Source organism: Chironomus tepperi, unplaced genomic scaffold, assembly GCF_022539635.2.
Source record: "Chironomus tepperi strain 1889 unplaced genomic scaffold, CSIRO-AGI_Ctep_v1 contig_170, whole genome shotgun sequence".
Taxonomy (NCBI): Eukaryota; Metazoa; Arthropoda; class Insecta; order Diptera; family Chironomidae; genus Chironomus; species Chironomus tepperi.
The window spans coordinates 982,484-1,007,228 of record NW_027226292.1 but is presented as its reverse complement, the minus strand read 5'-3'; the positions used below and the strand labels follow the sequence as shown (position 1 = coordinate 1,007,228).

The following is a 24,745-nucleotide window of genomic DNA, read 5'->3' as shown; positions in this document are numbered from 1 at the left end:
AAAACTATCCTGTGTAAAGCTGTTGCATAATTAATTCACAAGCTGGATTTATAAGTTTACAAAAGTAGAATTTTGAACATAATAATTTCCTAAAAATTCCTTCAAATTCTAATCAAAAATTTAAGAATCGAAATTCTATACACACCCTACTAAATGGTTCCATTTCAATTTTATGTAGCCAAAAAAGCAGTTCATTAAAAATGTACGAAAAAAAAATTATTTAACAAATTACGAGTAAAAGTCATAGACGTTATTGGCACATATAAGCATCTCGCTTACCATCATCAAAAATGTTCTCATGGGAGTAACCGATGTGTAATTTATATTGGTTGGGCGACTTGTGTTGACCGAAAATAAAAAGTTTCTTCTTCTCTCTCTTTTCAAATACAAGCATTTTCTTTTAATAAGAGGATCTGCATCATATTGGAGCTGAAAATGTTTTTAGAGTTTGGGGTAATTGACCGGGCAATTTTTACTACCGTAAAAATGGAAGTGAAATTTTTTTAAGTGTGCAAAAAATACGTAAAATAAAAATTCGGGGGTGAAATGATAGGAAAAATAAGTACGGAAATTACAGGTCATCATCGGTTGTTTTACAATTTTCTCATGGGAGCAATAAAGTCATGGACGAAAAGTTGCAACGCAATTTTACAAACACTGAAAAAATTTACATCAGTAAATTCACTCAATTGTGTAAGTTGAAGGAATCGATTTACTTGCTACATATGATAAGGGGATGCAAGAAAATTTGATATTAAACTACATATGAAGTGGATTTTTTTAAATAAAAAAGGGAGATAAACCGAATGAGAAGCAAGCATTGAAAGTTTACGTTATGGGGTTTTAGATTATCGAATGCATGCACTGAATATGGAATCGAAAATGATACCTCTTGAGACTTTATGATTGAGAAATCTGAAATGGCAGTAGATGGTAGTAAAGGTTCAGGTAAGCATGAACTTCTTCGTCATCATCATGCTATAATTCTCTTTATAGCTTAATCGGTTTTAAAATTTTTAAGCTTTAAAGTAACTGAATAAGTAACATAAATTTATGAATCATTTCAGCCTTACTTCCAAATCGATTTCTTTGAATAATAATTATTTTATGAACTTATCAGTAATTTCCATTTCAACAGACAACTTTTTCATGACACATCAACCACTGACCTATATAAAACTATTTAAGTACATAGGTGCATACCATTTGTCAACAAATGCGTGATTTAAAAAATAGGAGAAAGTGAAACTTTTCATTAATCAACATTTTTCTATAAATTTGTAGTAACACAATCTAAAGGGAAATCAGCATTCATGCAAATATAGTCTAACGAAGCATGTTACGTATGTAGAATTAAATGGTGTGGAAAACGTTTCAAGAGATCCTTATCAGATAGTGCCAGTGTTATAAATGAATGACGGGGTGAGATGGAACAAAAAGATTACTTTGCTGGCCCTTTTCAGTCTTGTCTAGTCTAGTCTAGATACGATTCTATCTGCTAATTATGGCGAAGGATTTAAGGATTGAAATTTCACATGTATTGAGTAATCAAAACTCTTCAATTGTCTTTCTCCAAACTCAGCCTACGAAAATATCCAGTGAGGATCCCGACTAGAACAATTTAGGTGCTGGCTGTCTCTACATTGCCGCGTTAAGAGCAAGACGTAAGGATGCCTATATGATAACATGATGACTGTTTATGGCACTGACATTGGTCAAAATTGATATTCACTGCATCGTGCTGTTCGGGGCTCATTAATGATTGATATTTTACTGTACGAAAATAGATCCAAAAACGATAATTCTCTTGATTAATAAACAATTACATAAAGAAAATTGATAAGTTTATTATTGACATTGATTATTCTAAAATATTATTATTATTTTCATATGGCTTTCGTTATTGAATCAAAAAGGTTGGATGGAAGGGTTTCATTTTATTTTCCTTATAAATTACATTAATGCTCAAATGTATGAAATCCCTTAGTCAATATTGATTTTCATACCCTACGATAACGATGAAACTTTCATGATTACATTGTATCTCCGAATTATAAATTTTTGATTCGATGCTTGTTGCTTCTCTTTTCATATTATCTCTATATTGATGATGAGAAAATGAGGTAGGGAAACGTGAGATGTTTCGTCAATATCTTTTGTGAATTTGGTCACAATTATAATTGATAAAAGAAGCCTTTCCATATTACATTATCCTTTCAACAAACTTCCAGTAGAATATCTGTAAAACATGTTAAAGAATTTTAAATTTGCTTTATTAACTGATATAGATATAAAATCCAATATATGTAAATTAATAATATACATCTGGCCAGAGGTTAGCAACCTGTGTGCTGTCGAAAATGTTTGGAAATGCAGTATGTGATTTTGGTCAAACCTTAATAATAGATGGCCATGTTGATGAACGTTGCTCTAATTTTGAGAGTATGCTCTTTGTCTACTAGGGAAGGTGTACCGTGAAAACCAAAAGGTTGACAACTACTGATTCAGCAGGTAGAAATATTCATATTAACATTCGAATTAGGAACTAAGATGATATCTTCTGAAGCGCATCATATAAACCTAAATTTTACAGGAAATAAAATTATAAAACACCGAAAATAACTTTTCATTAGGAAGCACTGCCATAGGGGTTAATAAAATCATCCCACACCCAAATAGAAATTCAATTTCCCCAAAATAAAGTAATTTTCTCCAAAAATATTATCGATATGACATAAAAAATCACAGCCATAAAATTTGATGTCTTCAATGTGATTTATGTATGTATATGTACACATCCAATACATCCATTATTTATTTTATCGGAAATGCCTGCCGCATCTTTGATAAGATAGCAAACAAAAAGTATACATCGATAACAGCACTGTTTCAATTCATTCATTCACTTCTGATTGCTTTCAGAGAAAGCACTCCTCAATTTTGTGAGACTTTGTGAAATATAAGCAAACAAAAGATTCACTTATACTGTGTTAAAGTTGAGAAGCTTATTGTACATATAAGAAGCAATCACTCAATTTTACAGATTTACTGTAAACAAAAAAGTATAAAATGTGTAAGAGAGAAAAGTTTACTAATCAAATAATAAACAGCATGGAAAAAAAAAATTGGAACCGAAAGAGACAATATTTCCTTTACTTTCTGCCGACACAACATAATTTAATTGAAAACTTTTTCTTTATAGCATTCAAGTGGAAGCAATGTGATGTTTCTGATCCGCCGAGAAAGGCAGTTCAAGGTGGAACGGATGTTGGAGGGGAACCAATGTTTGTTGGACGTGCTATGCATAATGGTGTTATGTTACCTGCTAAAATCATTCCTGCTAATGGAAGTGCCTATGTTTGTAAGTAAATTCAATGACAATGAAAATTGAGTTTTTGATAATCATCTTAATCTTTAAGGCTATGATGGTGTAGAGGTTCCTGTCTTTGATGTTGAAGTTCTTACCGGAAAAGCCAAGCATTTTAATTGGGTACCAGCATCAAATGGTAAGATAAATTCATAAAGTTAATTCATTTATGACTTCATATTTATCGTCTTATTTAGGAGTGGTTCCTACCGGAGCAATTCCAGCTGGTCAAGATGGAGATGAACAATTATTCGTTGGTCGCGCATTCCATGAAGGTTCTCTTACAGTCGGAAAAATCCATCCATCTCATGGTGTTTTATATATTCCGTTTGGCGGTGCTGAGGTTTCATGTCCACACTATGAAGCTCTTGTAAGTCAGAAGAAAAGCTTCTTCTCTGCTGAAAAGAGTTCTAGTGATAGCGATTAAGATGCACAGTTATATCTTTTTTTTTTTATAAAGCAACGAAATAAAATTTCTAATACTCAGCTCATTAACTCTGACTTATTTATTTGATTTTTTACCGACCAATGATCCTTCATTACATTTTATCATTTCGCACCATCTTATGAATTTAATTTATGTACTTGAAAATTTACGATGGCAATGAAACTTTCATCTTTAAAAATGGTACAAAGACGAAGCTAAATTAATAAAAAATTTATGAATACCTATTTAAAAATTCTCTTAAGTTTTTATTGCGGAGGTATGATTTTCATGACATCATAAACATTTATTTTGCATGAATCATTGGCATACAAGAGAATATTTTGTTTCTATGCTTCATAAACATCATTCATTTCTCAAACTTTTCCTTGAACTCTTGATCCAAATTAATAAGTTCTTTACAAGTTCCTACACACTTTAAAGTCCCACACAGACGCCAGCTGGTGATAAAGTCGTCTAGGTTCACTGATGATCTGTGCAATCAAGTAAGTAAATAAGTAGGTAAGTAAGTACATTCATAAGTTTAAATGTAGAGAAATCTGATTCATCAGGTAAAACTATTGACGTCAAGCGATATCAAAAATATTCTGGAGATAAAATTTTGATTTAAACCTCAAAAAAATATAGCGTTTAGGAGTTAGTCACGAATGACGTCCCAAAATTTGATTTTATAAAACTTTTCTCTCATTTGTTCTCGAGCCGTAAAAATGGGTCAAAACCAGCCGTCACGGTGTCGTCATGAGCAACTTTGCGTCTTACCGCATACGACGATTCCTTAGCATGTATAGACTAAAACATAGCTCTAGAGTCTAGAACAGTTGTGGTCAACTATTTATTTTTCATTTCACACATTGGTGGTCAGACTCGACTAAAACCGCACAGGGCATAAGATTCACAAAATTTCTAAAAAATGTTTGCGGCACACAGGTTGTCCAACACTGGTCTAGAACACATGTTTTTAAAAGTTAGACGTAATTTATGAACAAATCCATCAGTCAAATTGTTTGTCACGAAAATCTTTATCTAAATTCTTAATGCATTAACTGATAAGATAGATATATCTTATTTTTGTCAGTTTCATGATTCACTTTCTAAATTCACTGCTTATCAGGCCTTGATTAATGATATAATAATACGCCACATATTTAATTTTTCCTGTGTAATTGGAAGTAAAGAAAATGCTTTTCATGGTTTTCTGTTTCTTACTACATCATGCAATCAACTATTTTTTGACTCAATTACAAATATTCGATTGCATTTTAGTTCCTCCCAAGTCATAAGAGAAAGTTTTCAAAAATATTTTCAATTCAGTGAATCTTCACCATCAAATAAGGTACGTAAAATTAAAGCAACCATATACAAGCCACAGGATTCATTTTCTTGACAATGCAATAAAGTTTCGCTAAAAAAAAATAATCTTTTCCCAAGGATACACCGGAAATTAAAAAGTTTCATCAAATCGATTGCAAAACTGTACTTTTGTACTCTGAGTAGTTTTTAAAATGAAAAAGTTTCATTCGTGGAAAATTTAATGAAATTTTTTTCCTCTGATGTGATTTTTTGCTCTTGATACATTGAAAAAAAAAAAAAATTTATTGAGTTCAGTCACTAATTGAATGAATCAAGTCCTGTGTTTTGTCACAAGGCAACGCATTTTTGATTTCATAAACCTCAAAGCCAAAATAATATTTTATGGCTAGCCTTGCTGGTTAAATGCATGTTGCTATATTTATTGAATATCTCTCGTTTTTTGTTATGAAATGGTTGAATGGAATTCACGCAGTCATAACTCCATGCTGCAAAAAAAATTCCATCAACTGTAATAAAGTTTGTTCAATCCTTGATGCATGCATTTTATTTTCATTCAATTGATGACGATGGATGGAAAAAAAATCAAAATGTTCTTTCAACGTAAGCAGGATTGCTTTTGTTTTAAGCTCTCTTGATTCCATTGGATACTTTATTGCAAATTTATGCAAAAATGACGGAAAATGATTACAATACGACACACTCTGTATGAAACTAATATAAATGTTAAAATAAAAATGAAGCGGAACCCTAATAGCTGCTGTCTCATTTCAAATTTATTTGAGTCCATTAAATATGTAAATTAATTAACTAGAGACTTTTCTCCTCATTCATATAATTGTGTATAACATTTAATTAATGAATTTTCATATAAATGTGCGTATTTATTTGTGTAGAACAATATGCTAATGGAGTGCTATTGATCATCGTTAATTTCATTCCTCTCCCTTTATCCCTCTCACTCACATTATTGAGCTTTGTATTTTTGACCATTTTCATGCATTATTGATAACAAATTAAGTTAGAGAAAATGAGGATAAAAAAGACATGAGTGCATTTAATTGAGTTTGGTTCCAATTTATTTAATATTTTATCAAATTGAATGATCCAGAAACACAAAATAAAACTCTGAATAGTTTTAAAAGAATTTTAATACTATCAATTAGCTCCTGTATGTAAAATATTGTGAGTTTAGTAATTGCATAGATGTAGTTTAATCAAAACGACTTTAAATGGATTTTTAATAGTACAATGATGTTTATTCTTCCGAGTTCAAAAACAGACTGAAGTTTTGTATAAAAAGGGGTTTTCAACTATGAAAGTACAATAAATATTATTTAAATCTTAAATGAAGGTTAAAACAGTCAGTTTAATAATTCGGATCAGGAATTTATCATGAAGCAATGAGCTTTGAGATTTGTAAAGGCAATTTTGAAATGCCATGTATATAGTGATTATCTACTACTGCATGTAATTTTGAGGTTGAGCTAGTGAGGATACAGCAAAACTGCCATTAGTCATGAAATTTTAATCTATGGCTTTTTATCGTCAATATATTGGTCAATTGTGATCCATGTCCTCCCTGAGATGGCGCATAAAGCTAGCTTAACTACTGGCTATCGTCTGTCAATTTTCAATAACAATTACAATATTGTCTCTATCAACAATTCTTTGGCTGTACACGTGATCATGTACCATCTACAAATTTGGATTTAAAGACTTTATTTAATGGAGCTTTTGGAGGTCTTCTAATAACATCCAGATAATCTATATCGAAAATCTATATCCATAATAAAAATTATATTACCGTGTCTTAAATCAGGATCAAAATATTAATTCCTTCAAAGGATTCATGCTTATGAATAGATCATATTAATACGACACAACTTACTCCAGCCACAAAAGTTATTCAACTACCTTGATAATATATTCACTTAAATATAAAAAGAATATCATAGCTCCATATATTCTTCAATAAAGGAATCTAAATTGATATTTAATTGATGTCATCATAATTTAATGCTCTCATAAAAAGTTTTTATCCTAAAAATTTATTTTCATATATTAGCAGCACACAAGAAATAATCTCTTTTGCCATATTTTCGCTCATAAAAACCATTTCACTCAATAATTCTTTTTGTGCTAAGCTCTCTGTAGAGTTTCTCTTATCCTAGATTTTTTTAATATTATTTTTTCATTGATGTAGAATTTGCGGAAGTGAACAATAAAAAAAAAAGTTTTTTTTTTTGATAAACTTAAGTGAAGCATAAGGAATATCAGAAAATATATTTTTTTTCATATCGCACAATAAAAAAAAGCCATTTATGGAGCATAAAATTGAACTTTTGTGTGCAATCGATTGGAAGGAGTGAAACTTTTCAATATAAAGTCAAAGTTTTGAAGCTTCCGTTTTAAAATTTTTCATGATGCTTTGAATTAAGAGAGTTGCAATTATGTGCTTGTAGTTGTCGATTCCCGAGCTATGCAAATGAAGAAGGCACTGTCATGAAGCTACTAAACAAAGCTTAATAACACCAAATGGAAGTTCTCTTTGTTTGGAAGCCTTATGAAAGCAACAAGGGACAACGTGGTGAAGCCTTATTCATGTGTGTAACTCGGGCAATGAGTTTAAAATATTTTTCAAGAGTAAATCTGTGCTGAAAGTTTCAATTTCAGATCTGAATTTAAAGGTTATTAAAAATCAATTTGCGTTCTAATCTTTATCAGAGTTGTTAAAGTCTTTGTTTTATGTTTTTTTAAAATATTCAAATACCTTACATACATTTTACAACTCTGCATAGTAAAATTCCCAACTGATATCCTCTGAAAGCATAACTTAGTCAAAGACGTAACTTTAAAGAGCTGGTTTCAATTGATGACCAACAACTTTTTAAATTGAATTTTAAGATATGAAATAATCAAATCATTTTGGGTTTAAAATCAAGATAATTTAATAACGAGACACCGAAATCTCTACTTCTAGTTAATCTAGTAAAAAAATGGACGGCATAATCTGGTTCAAATGAATACATATGTAAAAATTCTCCGAAAAAAAAATCGTCCAATATCTTGCAAAAATCTGATCAGCACAAATGGTTAATGGCAGCGAAGTGGCTGACATATGAAGTGTAAGTACCAATTTGCATGATAACTGTCATAAAAATTGCTACATAGATGAAATTTAACCGCCATCTAGCTGCCATGAAAAACTTGTGCCGATTGGATCTGTAATTGAATACATCTGCAAAGCAAAGCTCGAATATGACTCAAATTTATATGGAGTCGAGTAGATTTGAGTCGAGTTTTCCATACCATTCCAAAATGAAAACTGTAGAAAAGCTTTTCACGAAATTAAATAACATTTGTACATTTCGTATGTATTAAGGTTATTATTTTATTTTCAAGGTTAAAGGGAATCAATAATCCATTAGAAATATTAAATAGTTCCATGTTGCTCAAGTTTATAAGGGGATTTACTACTTTAACTAATTCATGACACAAAAAAAGTTTTCTAAGTGCTTCTGTTTTTGCTCATTCAATTGCATTTTGTATTCATGAAAGACTAAGGAAAATGCATGAATTTCTATAACAATTCATAAATAAACCTTAAAATAACATGAATTTGGTACGTATAGGAATCAATATAAATTTGAATCTCAATTATAAATCTAGCGTTTACAAAAGAAAAGAGGAAGAGAAGAAAAAGAAGAAATAAAAAAAAAATTATTCTCGGTCGGAATTATCAAGTATGTTGTTGATGCTTTTAATGTCTCTTGTGCTCCACGGTTCCAGTGGATCAGGAGGCGATTGTACACCGCCATCGGGTGAAACTTTTTCCATGATATGACGTGATATTTCTGTTCCTGCACTCGGTGCAGATTTACCTCTTCTCTTTGACATTGCAGTGTCATCGTCACGAGATTCTTCCGGGGATATTCTGGCAAAAAATAGAAGGAAGACATGAAAAAATGCTTTTGTGGATATTTTTTTTTCAAATGCTTTTATCATCATCCACAATATTGTGAAGATGACAAGTTTTTAATTTGAAAATTCCTCTTTATTATTACTTATTGTTTCGTCCACGATAACCTCTCTTTGTTTTTTTCTTTGATCTTGCGTGTTCTGATGTCGACTCACTATCAGCCGAGCTTTTCCTATAGGAAAGATGAAAAAAACAATTTCGTAGGATAAAATGAGTCTTATAAATCATGATTATTGTTTTATTTCAAGGGAAGAGCACATACTTGGATGTTCCTTAATGCTAATTTCCATAAAAAAAACTCCAAGACTTAGTCGAGTATTGACAAGTATGTCACTATTCACACCTTGAAATTTTCCATTATATTAAATCTGTCACTTAATGTCTGTCTTACCGGTTAAGATGAAACATTTCCATTTTACGTTTAACGTCTTCTACAGTCACGATTTCATCATCAGCGTCGCCTGTCTTCAATCTGTCGCCATCATATATCCAATTAATTATGCTATTTTCATCACCCTGCTGTATAGAAATTGAATGTTATACTTCATAAAACATACAGTAGCGTCCAAAAATTTGCGGACAAGAAATTTTTTTCTTATTTTGATTATATTTCAAGGGAAGAGCACATACTTGGATGTTCCTTAATGCTAATTTCCATAAAAAAAACTCCAAGACTTAGTCGAGTATTGACAAGTATGTCACTATTCACACCTTGAAATTTTCCATTATATTAAATCTGTCACTTAATGTCTGTCTTACCGGTTAAGATGAAACATTTCCATTTTACGTTTAACGTCTTCTACAGTCACGATTTCATCATCAGCGTCGCCTGTCTTCAATCTGTCGCCATCATATATCCAATTAATTATGCTATTTTCATCACCCTGCTGTATAGAAATTGAATGTTATACTTCATAAAACATATATGAGTGAATTTTTTATGTATAGTTTATCATGCATGAATTAATAACTATCAAAGGCACGCTCAAAATGATGATTTGTTAATGTGCTTTTGATATTTGAAAATCGTGAGGAATGGGAATGATTTTGTGACAGAAACTATTTTTGGAATGAAGATGAGAATCATAGATAATTTCGAAACTATTCGCAATTGTCTAAAATAAATCACAATGTATTTATCCATCAAATAGATAGAACCGTTCACTTTATCTTCCACTACCACTAACAACACGAAACTCTGAGTTTAAATGATAAATTAACATTTCGAGCTTGTCATGTCATCAACTTACCTCAACGTCTTCCCATGCCACATGAAATAATGGATTTTCGTCGCTTTTTCTTTTATCAGATGACGTTCTGGTTGCAGCTGACTTTGCCCTTCTCACGAGCGATATTTTACCTAAAACTGGCTTTTCGACCGCATCACTGTCATCCGTATCCTCAAGAGCTTCGAGTGTTTTTAAAAATTCTGCTTCCTTTATTGGATCGACCATTTCCTTTGGATTTTGAAATAGCACTATGCCTTGCTCAAGCGTCGTCGATTTCATTAAATCTTGCTTCCGCTGTTGAAGCTGATTATAACTATCCGTGCTTTTCACTTCCAACACGTAATCCAGACATGAGCTTTCTTCAGCTAATGACTTAACATTTCGTAAAAATTCCTCTTCGTCATCAATCAAAATGGCTTCAGATAAGAGTATCAAGTCTCGCAGCGGATCTGTAAATGTTTTTTCTGGGATTCCTTTTGCAGGTGTTGTTGTCGCAGTGGGAGCTCGAGAAGTTTTGCATGTTGATGGTGGTGTGGGTTGAGTAGATGCCGACGGAACTGGTTGCGTGACACTTGTTTCACCTGACGCTACTTGTGCTGTTGTTCCAGCTTGTATTGTTGTTGAACTCACGACAGAATCGTAATCAGGCAGTGTTGAAATTTCTTCAAACTGTTGAGTTTCTGATCCTACAACAGTCGTACTTGTCATTTTTATACTCGTCGTTCCTTTTGCAACATCAGTATCAATCATTACAATATCTTGTGCAAATGCCATTTGATCTAAAGCAGCTGTCAGACCAAATGGATCATCTTCATCAATACAACCACGTTTTTTTCTACATTATTTAGATAATTTTAAACATGAAAAGGAAGAAAGAAAAATGGAAGCGAAAAAATTAATATCAATTTTGAATCTTCACGCTTAATGCTTTCAAATAGAGGAATCGACAGAATTGTATAATAAATTAGCATGGCCAATCATTGAGACAAAATAAGAGTAAATCTATTAAGCTCTCAAAAATCTGCTAAAGGCGAAGGGAAGATTAGGAATAAGAAAGTGCACGAAAGCAGATTATGAGGGTGATGAAAATTGATTACCATCATTAGTAAATACTACATATACAAATTCACACATATACAAGCGTACATACTTACTTTGTTAAAACCTTTTTGGGGCTTGTTATCGAAGTACGACCCCACATCAAACGCCTCATTTCTTCGCCAGTCATACTACGTTTTTTCAATTCTCCGAGTGTTACTTTTAACACCCATTTCCAATTGCTGACAGCTCCTTTACGCTGCCGTGCACGAGTTTTACTTTTTGTTTTGATTACCATTACACCTCGCTGCTCGTAACGTGGATCATCTGATGGCCCAAGTCCAATTGAATATTCTTCTAAAAACTTTTGTGCGTCGGCTTGTGGAACGGCTCGTTCTAATGTAACTACAATTTTGGCCCATTGCTTCATAAACTCCTTTTCCGATTGCTCAATAACGTATGCATAAGTGTTACCTAAAACAATTCAATTTTACTTTTTCATCCTTTTTCAATTTGTATCATGCTCGATACATTCATGTTTAACATGCTTAATAAAACAGTATATATGTACATACCCATCATAGCAATCAACATGTTGAGCAATAGAATTGGAACAAATATCATAAACATGATGAAAACCGTCTTTGCTAAATTCGGATACGAGACTTCGTTCAGTTGTGCGTACTGTAAACGTAAAGAGATCAGCTTTATGTCATTGAATTATAAAATTTGGTTAATAAATGTGGTTTCTATAAAGGCTTCCAACATAAATATTGCCAACATAAACTGCCTCATGACATATCAGGTAATTGGTGAAATCAATTGGAATCAGCTAATTTGATATTTGAAATTGTACAGATTTGTCTATTTTGATACTTACATCGTAATCACCTAATGTCGTTTGAAACAACCCCATCCACGTGCTAAAGTAAGAGTAGTATGGTGTTTCTTCGACATTCTCATGGCCTTTATATAGAAAGAAATATGCTTGAGAGAATCCGAAAAGAACGATAATATAAATTATCGAGAATGTGAACATGTCACCAGTAATCATCGAGTAGATCATTGTAACAAAAGGACCAGTTAACCGAATAGCACTGAAACGAGAGATTTGTGGTAATGACTAACGATAATAAATTAGCAATTAATGTTGAAGGAAAAAGAAAAAAAAATTCAATTATTTCAATGTTTTTTTGTTTGTTTTTAGAATATAGTTATCCTACAGCTAGACTGACATAATTGAATTTCAATATTATCTATAGAATTTATAGAAATTAAAAATAAACAGAACCAAAAAATTGTTTTTTCACGCTTCACATTTTATGGTTTATTTCAAATCTCCCCTATTTTTTGTGCTTTTATGAATTTCGATTTTTAAAACCAAGCAATAGAACGGACCGACACTTAGTAAGCGAGAGAAATAGAAATAAAAAATTGAGCCCATTCAAAAGGGTTTAAATATAAATCATGTCACGACTAATTTATTTTATAAAACACAGTTCAATCTCTCCCCAAAAATTAGAAATAAGCATGCTAAATGCCACAATTTCTTTTCGATTTTTATGGGACACTCTTTTTGTGCACATAAGTCTTGACACATATATACACATAAAAAGTAAATTGGGTGTGACATGATTTATATAATCTGACATTGTGGCATAAAATGCCTAACTGTGTCACATCTAAATCCTAATTACTCACCCGGCAAAGAACATCAATAAGAACCAACTGCCTGGTACAGCAAAACATAACAGTTTTTCTTCCATTTCAGTATTTCCCATAATGCGGCATGGTATGCACGATAATATCAACAAATTGGAAAAGAGAAAAATGGCTTTGGCTGGCGCTTGCTTTAATTGCTTCATAAATGCTGAAAGCCCTTGATTTTTGAGCTCATCGCCTTGCTGAAAAACAACAAAGCTTATAACACCAGCAATTGTGGCACATTCGCATGTATATCGAACAATTGTTTGAAAATCTAATCCTTCCTCCATTGTTAATGCTTCAGATAACAATTCACTATCAGTTCCACTTCCATCACCATCATTATCATCATCATGTGAGTTTACACGTCTAGGTCGCGTGTAAACGGATATTGACATAAAAAATAAGTGTATGAATAAAATCAAAAGACGCTTCAGAAATTGTTGCTGTGCAAATGTTTTCCATTTCTCCTCCAACAATCTCTCAATTATTCCTCCATCCAACATATCCAAATGCTCAGGCTTTGTTCCGTTTAAAATTAAAATAAGCGCAGCGTTCCAATCTAGATAAAAGAAAAGTTTCCTTTTAAAGAATCAACGAAAGATTGTTTGTTTGGAATTTCAATTTGTAATCAATATGCGAGAGTGCTTTAGAAAAACTTTCACAAGATAGGAAAGGAAAATATGTTCGTTAATTTTTCGAAAGCATGTGCGCATTTAACTTTACTATGACATTTTGGCATTAAATGATAATTCTTCGTTGATGACATTAAATGGACAACTGAATGATTTGTTTGTGATTTGTTTAGTTAATACAAGTTATAAATAGAGTCAATAACATCTAGATTACCAGTCTAACTGTCCAGTTGTCAAGTTAATGTGATCTTTAATTATTACCCGACCGACACAAGTTTTTCATAGCAGCCAGCTGACTGTCACATGGCATATAAGTTGCAATCATCCATAATAGGTAAAGGCCGTGATTTCATGGTATAGAAGGGCCACCGCAGTACTAAAAAGCGGTCTCTTTACCTGGTAGGATTAACAGTAAAATTGCAACATGCAAGTCATATGGCATCTATTTGGTTGCCATAAATAAATTATGCAGATCGGGTTAAAAATAAATTTTTGTTTGATATGCGCTTAATTAATCTCTTCGAGCATATCTAACTCTTTAACAAGTTTTATTTACTATCTTAAAGAACATAAAAGGAGTAGGAGTCAAAACAGCGAGCAGTAAATGAATAACGACAGGTTGAGTGAGGTGGTGGTGATTATGATATAAAAAAAAGTTAGATGTCGTATAGAAAGTATTACAAGTTTTCGAACCCAATGGGTAGATGTGTTCTTAATCCAGTCTGCAGTAAACAACATTTAAGCCGAATTTCTATATAATTTCATGATTAAATTGGAATCAAAGCTTGTTTACAATAGTAAACTATTGGTATACTTTTTGCATAATGAGTTTTAGTCTAAAAGCTTATTTCTCTTTTTAAATTTTGTATAGAAGATTGGATTTATTATGAAGGGCATTAAGTTAATTTTCATACAAAATTGAATAGACTTAAAAGCTTTTCGAAAATTAATTTCACAACATTCGAAAACATTTTCAGTTCAATGTTACCCAATATCATCTTGATCCACTCAAAAGGAACTCGTCCTTTCAATTTTCATTAAATATAAGAATAGTCTATTCATTTTTATCTATTTCTATCCCGTATCACTCATTAACCATTATCTAATGACATTTTAATGTCATCTTGAAAGCTTTAAGGATACAGGAAGTATTAATGGCAAATGAGAAGAATTTTCATCCTTTTTATTTCCTATTATTCATCAACTTCTTCTTTCCATCTCATTCATACACTCATATCCCTCCCTTAGTTGTCCAATTGTCACTTTAAATCACATTTTAAGCTACGCGATTACATTTCACCATCTGGGCCAAACATTGAAAGAAAATGATGGCAATATTATTTTTAGGATAAAAGTAAAGAAAAAGTGGCATCAGTGGTAACAGAGGAGAAGGACGGAGTGAGTGGAGGAAAAAGTTTCCAACTAAAAAGAAAGAAAAAAAAAACTCAAGTTGATTAAAGAGAAGTGAACGGATGAAGATGATGAAGGAATAAAAGGAAAACATGAAAGAACAAAGTGAATAAGTGGATTGAGTGGTGGAATTTACTTCACTTGAGATCATCATAGCAAGTTCAGCGCTATTATTTGATTACATATATATTTTCTCTTTGACTCACTTACTGAAATTTGATATAAAAAAAGAAATTGTTTGTTACTTACTTGTACTTCCATCCGGTTGTATTGTATCTAAAGCATTGAGTGGATACGCGCTACAAGTGATGTTACTGTAACGCCAAAACTCACGACAACTCAATTCCAACATCTCACGAAACACTTCACTGCGACCAAGTTTGCAAGCTAATGTTAATGGGGTAAGACCAGCTTTATTCACAATACCATTCTTTGCTGGTACTTTTGGATGTCTAGAAAGTGAAAAAAATTTCAGCACATTTTTCTTGATTCTTAGCTGCATGCATAGAGCTGTGAAGCTTCTTATTATTTAAGATAGCAACATAATAAAAATAACAAGAACCTGAGAGCATAACCGAACATTTCCAATTTATCGTTAACAACAACCATATGTAAAATTGTGTTCCCAAAAGAATCCTGCGCATCGGGATCGCTACCAATCTCCAATCTGTTGTAGTAAAAAAGAGATTTAATATATGTGTATATCAGTAAAAGTTTAATCATGATAAATTGATGTATATATAGTCAATATGTTGGATTTTCGGATTTCATTTCACACAGAAAGGATAATTCTTTCTGTCTATTTAATTCCGGAAAAAATAAATCCATTGATTGAGATAGAGTCAATAACTAAATTATTTTTTTAAAAACTTCCTTGATTAATTTGATCATTTTTTTTTTTTTTGGGACTGGAAGATGAATTTCTGTATAAATTTGTTTATCACATTTCAACATGTTTTTTGTCCATTGGATATAACATGTCATTATTTTTCAATTTTCATACCACGACCATAAATCCATTAACGAATATATATCAATTATCACTTTGATTCATTTTTTTTCATTAATATTTCACCACAATTCCCCTGAAATGGCACTTACAGTAAATTATATACCGATTCATTATTGACACATGCAGCCCATGCCAATGGATATTCTCCAAAATATGCTAAACCTTCATAGTCTGTTTGCTTTGCCGGATTGTTGCTTTGTTGATCTCGTGGTAGAAAAAATCTTCCAATTGCTCGTTGATGAACATCAGCACCAGCATCTATCAAGTCGTTTACAAGCTCGTTATTCGAATATGCAATTGCTAGATGAAGAGCACTTGCTCCTAAATATTCCTCGCCCTCCATCACATCTATTGCCAATTCTGGAAAAACTCGAGTCAGTAAACGTGCCAGCCTGTAAAAAACGAGAGCATAAGTAGTAAAACGTATGAAAATTTATCTAGTGAATAAAAATGGTATACGAATAAATGTGCAGATAGACATTAACCCATGAATCAACATTGGACAAAAAATGTGTGCGAGTTAAATAGAAAGAAAGAACAATTTTGGATTACTTCTGTTTTGGGATTAAACGAAAATCAATATATATTCGCTTGAACGTTTTTTTCGGTGTGCCATACATAGCTCGGTCAAGGTTAATACAATACAACAAATCGGCAATAGCTTTTTTTGTTGCTACCAGTGATGATAATGATGATGAGACTACAAACATGAAGGGAAAATAGTAAATACTAAATGATTTATAAGGATCTTCTTGTTATGTATATTTGAGAGATGATTGACAAATGTTTTCATGACCTTAATTTTGTTCAGGACATGATGAGAAAAATATCTAATCTTCACATCAAAAAGTGAAAGTTTATGTAGGAATGAGAGCAAGCAATCAGAATGGAACTAAGATTAAATCATAAAAGTATAAAACAATGCAAAGTGTATAAAAATATGGTGCCATAAAAAGAAGGAAGGAATAAATTCTTACTTGGTGTGAAGTTTTGTATCGCAAATTATGAGAACGTGAAGGAGGCTTTCACCAAGCGCTCCACGATACTGCATTTGCCAGCATGCCTTATGATCAACCCATTTACCAAGCGGATCATGTGATGAAAGTGAAGCTTCTATTGGAATTGAAACTTCTGCATTTTCCATATACTTCCATCGTAAATATTCAGCACGGTTGATGATTTGTCCTTTACCACCCTTGTACATGAACACACCAAATTGTTCTCGAATTAATTCCTCAACAGCATGTTGTCCGCCAATGTTAAATGCATCAATTAAATCGCCACCTGTGGGGAATGTTCGTTATGAATAAATAGCGTAACATTATGGATACTTGTGAATTTTCATTAGTAATGCTCAAATTTAAGGATTAAAACTGAAGTGTATAAAAATTATATTACGTAATTTAACATTACCCAATTTATAGTTGGCTAGCTTATAAAGCAAAACTTTATTATTTGGTGAGCACGACTCGGAGATGACTTGATCCAAAATAGCACCACCTTGAGCAACATGCTTTTTCTTTCGTAAAGCCTTACAATTAAATAAATTAAATTTCATTTTTTTTCCTACAAGAGGAACAAAAACTTTACTTCCAGTTTTTGCTCTTTTGGGATATGCAATGTTCTCACTAGAAAATCATTTGTTGAACTGACTGGTATAATGTAAAGTTTTTGGCTACGTTTTTGACTGCGAATAAGGGAATTCGTTTGATCGATGATTCACATGGGAACGTCCTAGATTGTTACACAAAACAACAACGCTATTGAACAATCAAGCGTGATAAATCACTTGTTGCTGGCCTAGCGTGGTTCAGTGTTGCTAACAAAAATGATCGTCTTTGTTGAGCTTAATTTAATAAAAAATTTACTTCCACTAATATTTTACTGTCCATGATAATGAAAATAATGAAACAATGACCTTGTTTGTGAGCATGAAAAGATTTTTTTCTTTGTGTTTCCAGTACTTTGTCTGCTTTATTACCGTCATTGGCGAAAAAATGTGAACAATTGTATTTCACAATATAAAGGTGGAAAGGTGGCGAACATTAAAGAATAATTTTTATGATGTTTCCTCTTTCATTTCCTCATTTATTTTCCCCACACCATGGCTGCTCATTCCTTTCTGTTTTAACATTTCAAGTTGATAACTCGTGAAAAGTTAGAAAAAAAGAAGATAAATATAAAAAAGGAAGAGTAAAGCATAGGAGGAAAAGGGCAAAGTAGCGACATTCATAAAAAGCAAAGTTACAGCTTTTCTTTCTCCTTTTGTTGCTTCTATTACTGTTACGTTACTTTAGTGAATTTTCTCTGAGGAAATATCATGAGAAAAAATTACCATCGTTAAAATATACACACATGCAGTCAACAACATTTTTTCTCTGTTTTTATGAATGTTGATCTATCTAGTTCCTTTTCTTTTTTAGATGAACACATTTATGCTGTTAAGCAAAAATTCTTGAATTGTACAAGTGAGGATTAAATTTATATTTCAAGTGCCCTTGACCCAAATTTTATTACTTCTACTTTTTATTTCCATTTTATCTATCATCTAATCTTTACACCATAGCTGATATGAAGCAAAACATGTTCAGATAAATTTTTGCTTGAGTGAGTAAAGCAATATTCATCACATTATTGAATCGTTTTGTAAAAGGAGATGGAAACAGAATTTACTCAACAATGTCAATGTCATTATTTTAACCTACTTTATCATGTTCAGAATATACAGCAAATGTTTGATTTCTTTAATTAAAATAATTGCTATTTGGAATCTAAAATTGGATTCCGATTTTGAAAAATCGTTGAGAACAGAATTCTTTATAAAAAGAGATTTGCTGTAATCTAATAAAACGTAATAATAAATTGAAGAGGAATCGTAAAGTAAACAGAAATTCACGTACAGCATAATAAAACAATCGTTTTGTATAAAACATATACTTAACCCCGAGCGACACAAATGAAGAAAAATGTCATTGTTGAGACAGAATCACATGTTGGTTACAAACATCAGAAGCTTCTTAAGCAACTTAACTCAGAACAGTGATAAAATAATGTCAGTTTAATGTGCGGACGAAGAATTTGTACAAACCAGAAGACAGTGTCAGATGGAAAGCCTTTTTTAATCTAAGGTGCACATAGGAACATGGCTACAGTAAGTGAGTACACACAAAAATTCAGAAGGCTCTATCACGAAAGCTAAAGCACTTTTGCTAAAATCAAATGGAAGCCGCCTTCATGCTGCATCCAAATCCACGTAGATGCCAAATGGGACCTTTTCGGACGCTACATGGAAGCGCTTAAAAGAACATTTAGCAGAGCTTTTCAAGCTCCGTGACGGAATCTTCTTCACTTGTGTCGTTCGGGGTTGTCATATCAGCAGCAAGCTAATTTCATGAGAAATAAAAGTCTAAAGGATAAGGAAATAAAGAATTCCTAGAGAAGAATCTTAAAGAGTTGTTGATTTATTTCAGAATTTCCACATTCCGGAAAATACTCTTTAATAAGCATGAATAAAAATATTTTTTTCGCCTCATCTGACATCACTTAAAGCGCTTGTGGATAGAAAAGAAATGAGGATGTTTATATATGGAAGGGATAAAAAAAGAATCAAGAAAAAATCTTGTGGTCTTGATAAATTGATAACAATTTATAAAATTACCCTTAGCTTTACAAGAGGAGATGGAGAATAAAAAAAAAATTAATCAGATTGTGATTCTGAACTTTTTCCACTCCTTCCTTATTTTGCTAGACAACTAGAAGTTTGATGAGTCTTTTATAGCTTCAAAGTATGTAGTATGTAGTGCTGATGATTTACGAGTGTCGATTGTGATAGTTCACATATGAAAGGTTGCTGATGAAAAGGCATTTCTGCTGTAAAAGATGGATGCTTGTTCTACATATTTTATGTATATACACACACATTTCCGAGTCTATTAAATGTGCTACATTCACCTGCGTCCCTGACAGCTTTCGCAATATTTTCATTTTTTATATCTCTCGCAGACATTTTTTCCTACTTCCCTTATATATATTTTTGTTCCTTTTACACGCTTAAGGCATAAGCTTTTCCAAATCACAATTATTATTGTTATAGCAGAGATGCAAACAATAAAATGAAAAAGTGGAAGGAGGATTTGAAAACAAAATGAACATTGTTATAATATTTTGATGCCTTCAATCATCAATTGTGTCAACTATTTAAATAATTCTTGCTGGCTTTCCACATTTCTTTTTATCAGAACATGATTCACAAATTTGATGACGAAGACGATGAAACAACAAAAATTGAATGAGTGATGTTGAAAAATTCATTGTTTCTACCCGAGCAACACGATGCAGCTAATTAAAAAAAGTCATTTTGTGTTGGTTCCAATACAAGGATAGGAGCTATAGAATGAGCACTGGATACAGAAAGAAGGATTAAGTGTGCTTTGTGCTATTCTTCCTGAAAAACCCGTTAGCTCAGTGATAGGAGCATGCGACCTGAAATTGTATGACGTGTGCTCGAGCTTGGGCTAAGTAGTGTGGTGATATGGTGATGTCTCGGATCTGTATTATCCTGCTCGGGCTAATAGTATTTTTAAAACATCGGAAATTAATAATCAATTCCCGAGTACAACAATGTGACGAACAGCATTTTCACCGTAAAATCAGTCGTTACCATCTCGTCAGGGCAACCTAACAATCACGTTGTTCTGCTCGGGGTTACAAAACAAATGGGGGGAAAATTAGTCCAGAAACTTCAATAATATCCTTGATTCTATATTTAACTGAATGAAGTAATCTATAAGGATATTGAATCGTCTACATCAATACATTCATTACAAAATAAGACAATTCCGAAGAAATTACACATTATCGATTTAATGGTTAATCGGTAATTGAATTAATTAACAAAATTAATAATCATTGGCCATAAATTAATTAACAACAAATTGTGTTAAGTTGTATTTGTCTTGGAAGCCAAATATAAATGAACGACAACATAGTAGACATCTTATTAGTGACACAATTTTTCATTTACCGTAAAAAAAAGGCAAACCAGTAATTCCTAATGAAAATGATACATTTGACCTTCCAATTTTCCTTCATCATAAAACTTTTCGAATTGGTAAAAACAGCAATGAAAAATTTTCTCCATTATCTAACGTACAGAAAAAGAGGCTCATTTATAGAACAATGAAATTAGGTTTTGAGGATGATAAGAGCTTTTTTCTGCTTTTCATCTTGTCTTGTTACTCTACAGACCCACAATTTACAAATACATAGAGAATTTGTACAATACCAAAAAATGTGCTGAAATTTCATCGTTTTGTAAAAGAAGATAAAAATAATAGGAAAAAAATAGGAAGGAAAGGAGACGCAAAAAGCTTGGAATGAAATTCATCATTGTACACATTTTAAAAACCCAATTTGCATTAAAATCTAATTTTCCATTCGCTTCTGTATATGCTTCCGAAGAATGAAATATATTGAACTGGCATTATTCATATCAACTCTTGCGAAATGAATGCTGAATTTCCTTATACTTTCCATTCCTCCTCCTAATCTTTTTGCCTGCTTCTGTTATTATATCGAAAGATTGCAAACAAAAAGAAGGTAAAGGAGATGAAAAAGTAATAGAAAGAGAAATGTTGTATATGAATTTGAGGGAAGAGATCTTTTTTGGATCCATTCAGAGGCATTAAAAACAATATTGGAATTGAGAGTATAGATTGGAAGGGAAACTAGTTTACAAATATAATACATGGTAAAGTATTGAGAGGCATATATGCTACAAAAAAGGAACTTGAATTCAAATCATTTTCATCCTGTTGATCAGAGAAAAGGAATGATAGTATGCAAAATTTATGCGGCTTATGTTTCGATTAAGTCCCGAGCGACATAAAGTAGCTGGGTGAATCAATCTCTGTTGCTGATCTCTTAAGCCACATCTGGTGTTAATAAAAAGAATTTAGCGAAGCTAAATAATAATTTAGACCGCGTCAGAGCCTTTTACATTTGTGTCGCTCGGCTACATGGTATAAATGCAGACACAATAAGAAGTCGGAACTCAATTATTCGATCTTATGTCTACACTAAAAATACAAACTCATCACAGCTAATTCTACTCAGGATATTTTATGCTTACTAATTACCAAAATAGTGAATTAATAACAACCCTTTCTTGCAAAACTTGGGTTGCCAAAATTTTTAATGGTAGGCAGACCAAAATAGGATCAAATTTAAAAATGCGTCACTGTTTCCATATCATTCCTTAATTATCCAACCTTGTTTGTTTCTTTTTAGCTTTTACATCTTTTTATTCATTCTCATCTCCATTTAAGGTACATCCATGGCGACAAATATGCACACTTATTCATATGTGAAGTAAAAAATTTATTCAAGATGAATAAAAAATAAAAAAAAGGGCAAACGAAAAGGAAAGAAAGTGAAATGTTTTAATAAAAAATGTATGAAGTGAAATTTGAGTATTGTAGACAGGTGATGAACAGAAGAAAATGACGTTGTAAGTAAATGAAAAAGATTATTGTGGAATAATTCAGAAAAACATTTTTTTTATTCATGTTTTCTTCACATCAACTGTCGATGGTACTGTAGTAAAATGATGACCTTTCACCCAACCTAATCTTAAGGGAATCATTTCGAAGTGACGTTCATGTAAAGCTAAATACCATTTTTTGTCTAGACATACTAGATACGCTAGACACAATGTTTACACAATACAGTGAAGTGCCTTTTTTGCAGTCAAAATAGGTCTAAATCAACCGTCACAGTGCCTTCAGGACCTAAGTAATACGTTGTCGTAGCGGTGCCATTTCGAACACATAATGCTGTTCGGGTAATTATTTATAATATATCACGTGTCACCCAAACACCCTGCAAATCACTTTTTAAATGTAAGGCGTACATATTGTCGGACGTTATACTTGAATGATGCGAAAGGTCATAAAGAGAAAAATGATTCCTAATAATTCTTCAAGCATTTTATTTTGCTCACAAAAAAATAAGTTAAGTCCTTTTGTGAATGTCTCTGTAGTGACACATGTATACATTTACAGTAAATGAAATAATAAACTACCTACGTAGAATGTCCGGTGAGCACACGACGACTTGACTGTGGCATGGATCCGGTCATTTCTACGTCGTGTGCTTTCTGAAATGAATTTAAAGAAGCATGAGCATGTGTGGTTTTTGCAAAACATTTCATGAAAATCCATAAAATCATATTTCAAGTTAATTCTTCTTGAAGGTTATTGTTTCCTTAATGCACTGTTAAACTTGAGGAAATTAATTTTCAGACTTTTCAATTTAATGTGGAAAATGATGAAATAGATATGATGATGAAGGAAGCAAATAATGACATGTTTGCACACAAATATGTTTATTTTTAAGATGGAATATATCATACGATTCCAACATCACATAAGCATGTTTATCATCGCCTCCATACTTACAAATAATATTTTTACACAGTCAGTCAAAGGTAGCTGTAAATATAGCCAAAGGTTGCGTTAAAAATAACAAACACCAGCTACATAGAAAAAAATCCATGCAGATATTTAATTGGCTTTTAGCGAACCGGAGTAAACTCAAGTTGACTTCGACTCTCAATAACGTTGTATAAGTAAGTAAAAGAAACTTCCTTAATGCTTCTTAATGGTGTATGAAGAAAAACATTCATTAAAATAGAAAATCTTTCGTTGTTCGTTTCCTCTTTATTTCAGTTCCTCGTTTTTCGATCTACTCAAATTTGATTTTCCGCTACTATTGTTGTGCCTTAAAGCTTCCGGAAACTAACATAAAAAGGTTAAAAAATTATTTCACAATATCCGTTCTGATTTTTTTCTTCACAATATTCTGTAAACGTTTCGAAAAAAGGAAGAAGAAAAACCTACAATTTCCTGAAGGTGTCAAAAGGCAATTGAAAAGGAGATGATGTGAAGGAGAAAGTTCACTCTCAGCCATTACTTTTCTATGGTAATCTTAAAGGTACGTTTTTTCTCAAAATATTTCCATTTCTGCTTCCGATGTCTTCCGTTATCCTTAATAGTTTCAAAACATAATGAAAAGAAACATGTGCCTGCTACAGAAAGTGTCTATAAATCTCCAATTGGCATCAACTCGATGAACTTTTTTTCCATTTTTTATTTGTATAGTGACGTGTCGAGGTGGTCTTATAAAAATGACTGAATCTGAAATCGGATTGACAAAAAGGGAAAGAAAGAATAACATACAAGGATATAGTACTGAATGAGAAATGGAAATGAATAGAAATAAAATTATCGAACATTTTTCTTCTAGATTTTCTTTTCTTCTTCTTTATTATCATTTTCATTTTTTTCTTCGTGTTTTTTCTTAATTTTTTTTATTTTGCACGTTTTTATAAAATTACAATTGTTTGAAAATGTTCAAATCTTAAAGTGCTAAGAATGAGAATCTAATTACAAAAAAAAAAAAAGAAATGAGGAGCATTATTTCCATTTCATTTTACCGTTTACATGTAATTTCGTATGTTAGTACTATTATATGTAAGTATATCACCCCTCCTAAATGAAATAAGAATAAAAAGGATCGTCATACCACCCTCTAATATAGCTCTCTAGAGACATCAT

General features: G+C 32.0%; 3 protein-coding genes across 3 annotated transcripts; 1 reads left to right on the top strand and 2 right to left on the bottom strand.

Annotated features, from left to right (window-relative positions):
* Positions 1-2,897: 2,897 nt before the first annotated feature.
* Positions 2,898-3,862, top strand: LOC139088720 (uncharacterized). The gene is made up of 4 exons (XM_070637982.1): positions 2,898-3,073; positions 3,203-3,361; positions 3,420-3,506; positions 3,565-3,862. The coding sequence occupies exons 1-4, from the start codon at positions 3,070-3,072 to the stop codon at positions 3,792-3,794; spliced, it is 480 nt and encodes a 159-aa protein (XP_070494083.1). The 5' UTR covers positions 2,898-3,069; the 3' UTR covers positions 3,795-3,862.
* Positions 3,863-8,495: 4,633 nt separating this feature from the next.
* LOC139088795 (uncharacterized) lies at positions 8,496-9,609 on the bottom strand. The gene is made up of 3 exons (XM_070638091.1): positions 9,494-9,609; positions 9,188-9,274; positions 8,496-9,057 (listed from the first exon to the last, which is right to left on the bottom strand). Exons 1-3 carry the CDS (start codon positions 9,514-9,516, stop codon positions 8,844-8,846), a joined length of 324 nt encoding a protein of 107 aa, XP_070494192.1. The 5' UTR covers positions 9,517-9,609; the 3' UTR covers positions 8,496-8,843.
* Positions 9,610-10,273: 664 nt separating this feature from the next.
* On the bottom strand, positions 10,274-17,688 carry iav (transient receptor potential cation channel subfamily V iav). Its single transcript, XM_070638089.1, has 10 exons — positions 17,544-17,688; positions 17,108-17,414; positions 16,220-16,522; positions 15,681-15,785; positions 15,368-15,570; positions 13,071-13,635; positions 12,250-12,466; positions 11,945-12,053; positions 11,486-11,843; positions 10,274-11,166 (listed from the first exon to the last, which is right to left on the bottom strand). The coding sequence occupies exons 1-10, from the start codon at positions 17,686-17,688 to the stop codon at positions 10,344-10,346; spliced, it is 3,135 nt and encodes a 1,044-aa protein (XP_070494190.1). The 3' UTR covers positions 10,274-10,343.
* Positions 17,689-24,745: the final 7,057 nt, after the last annotated feature.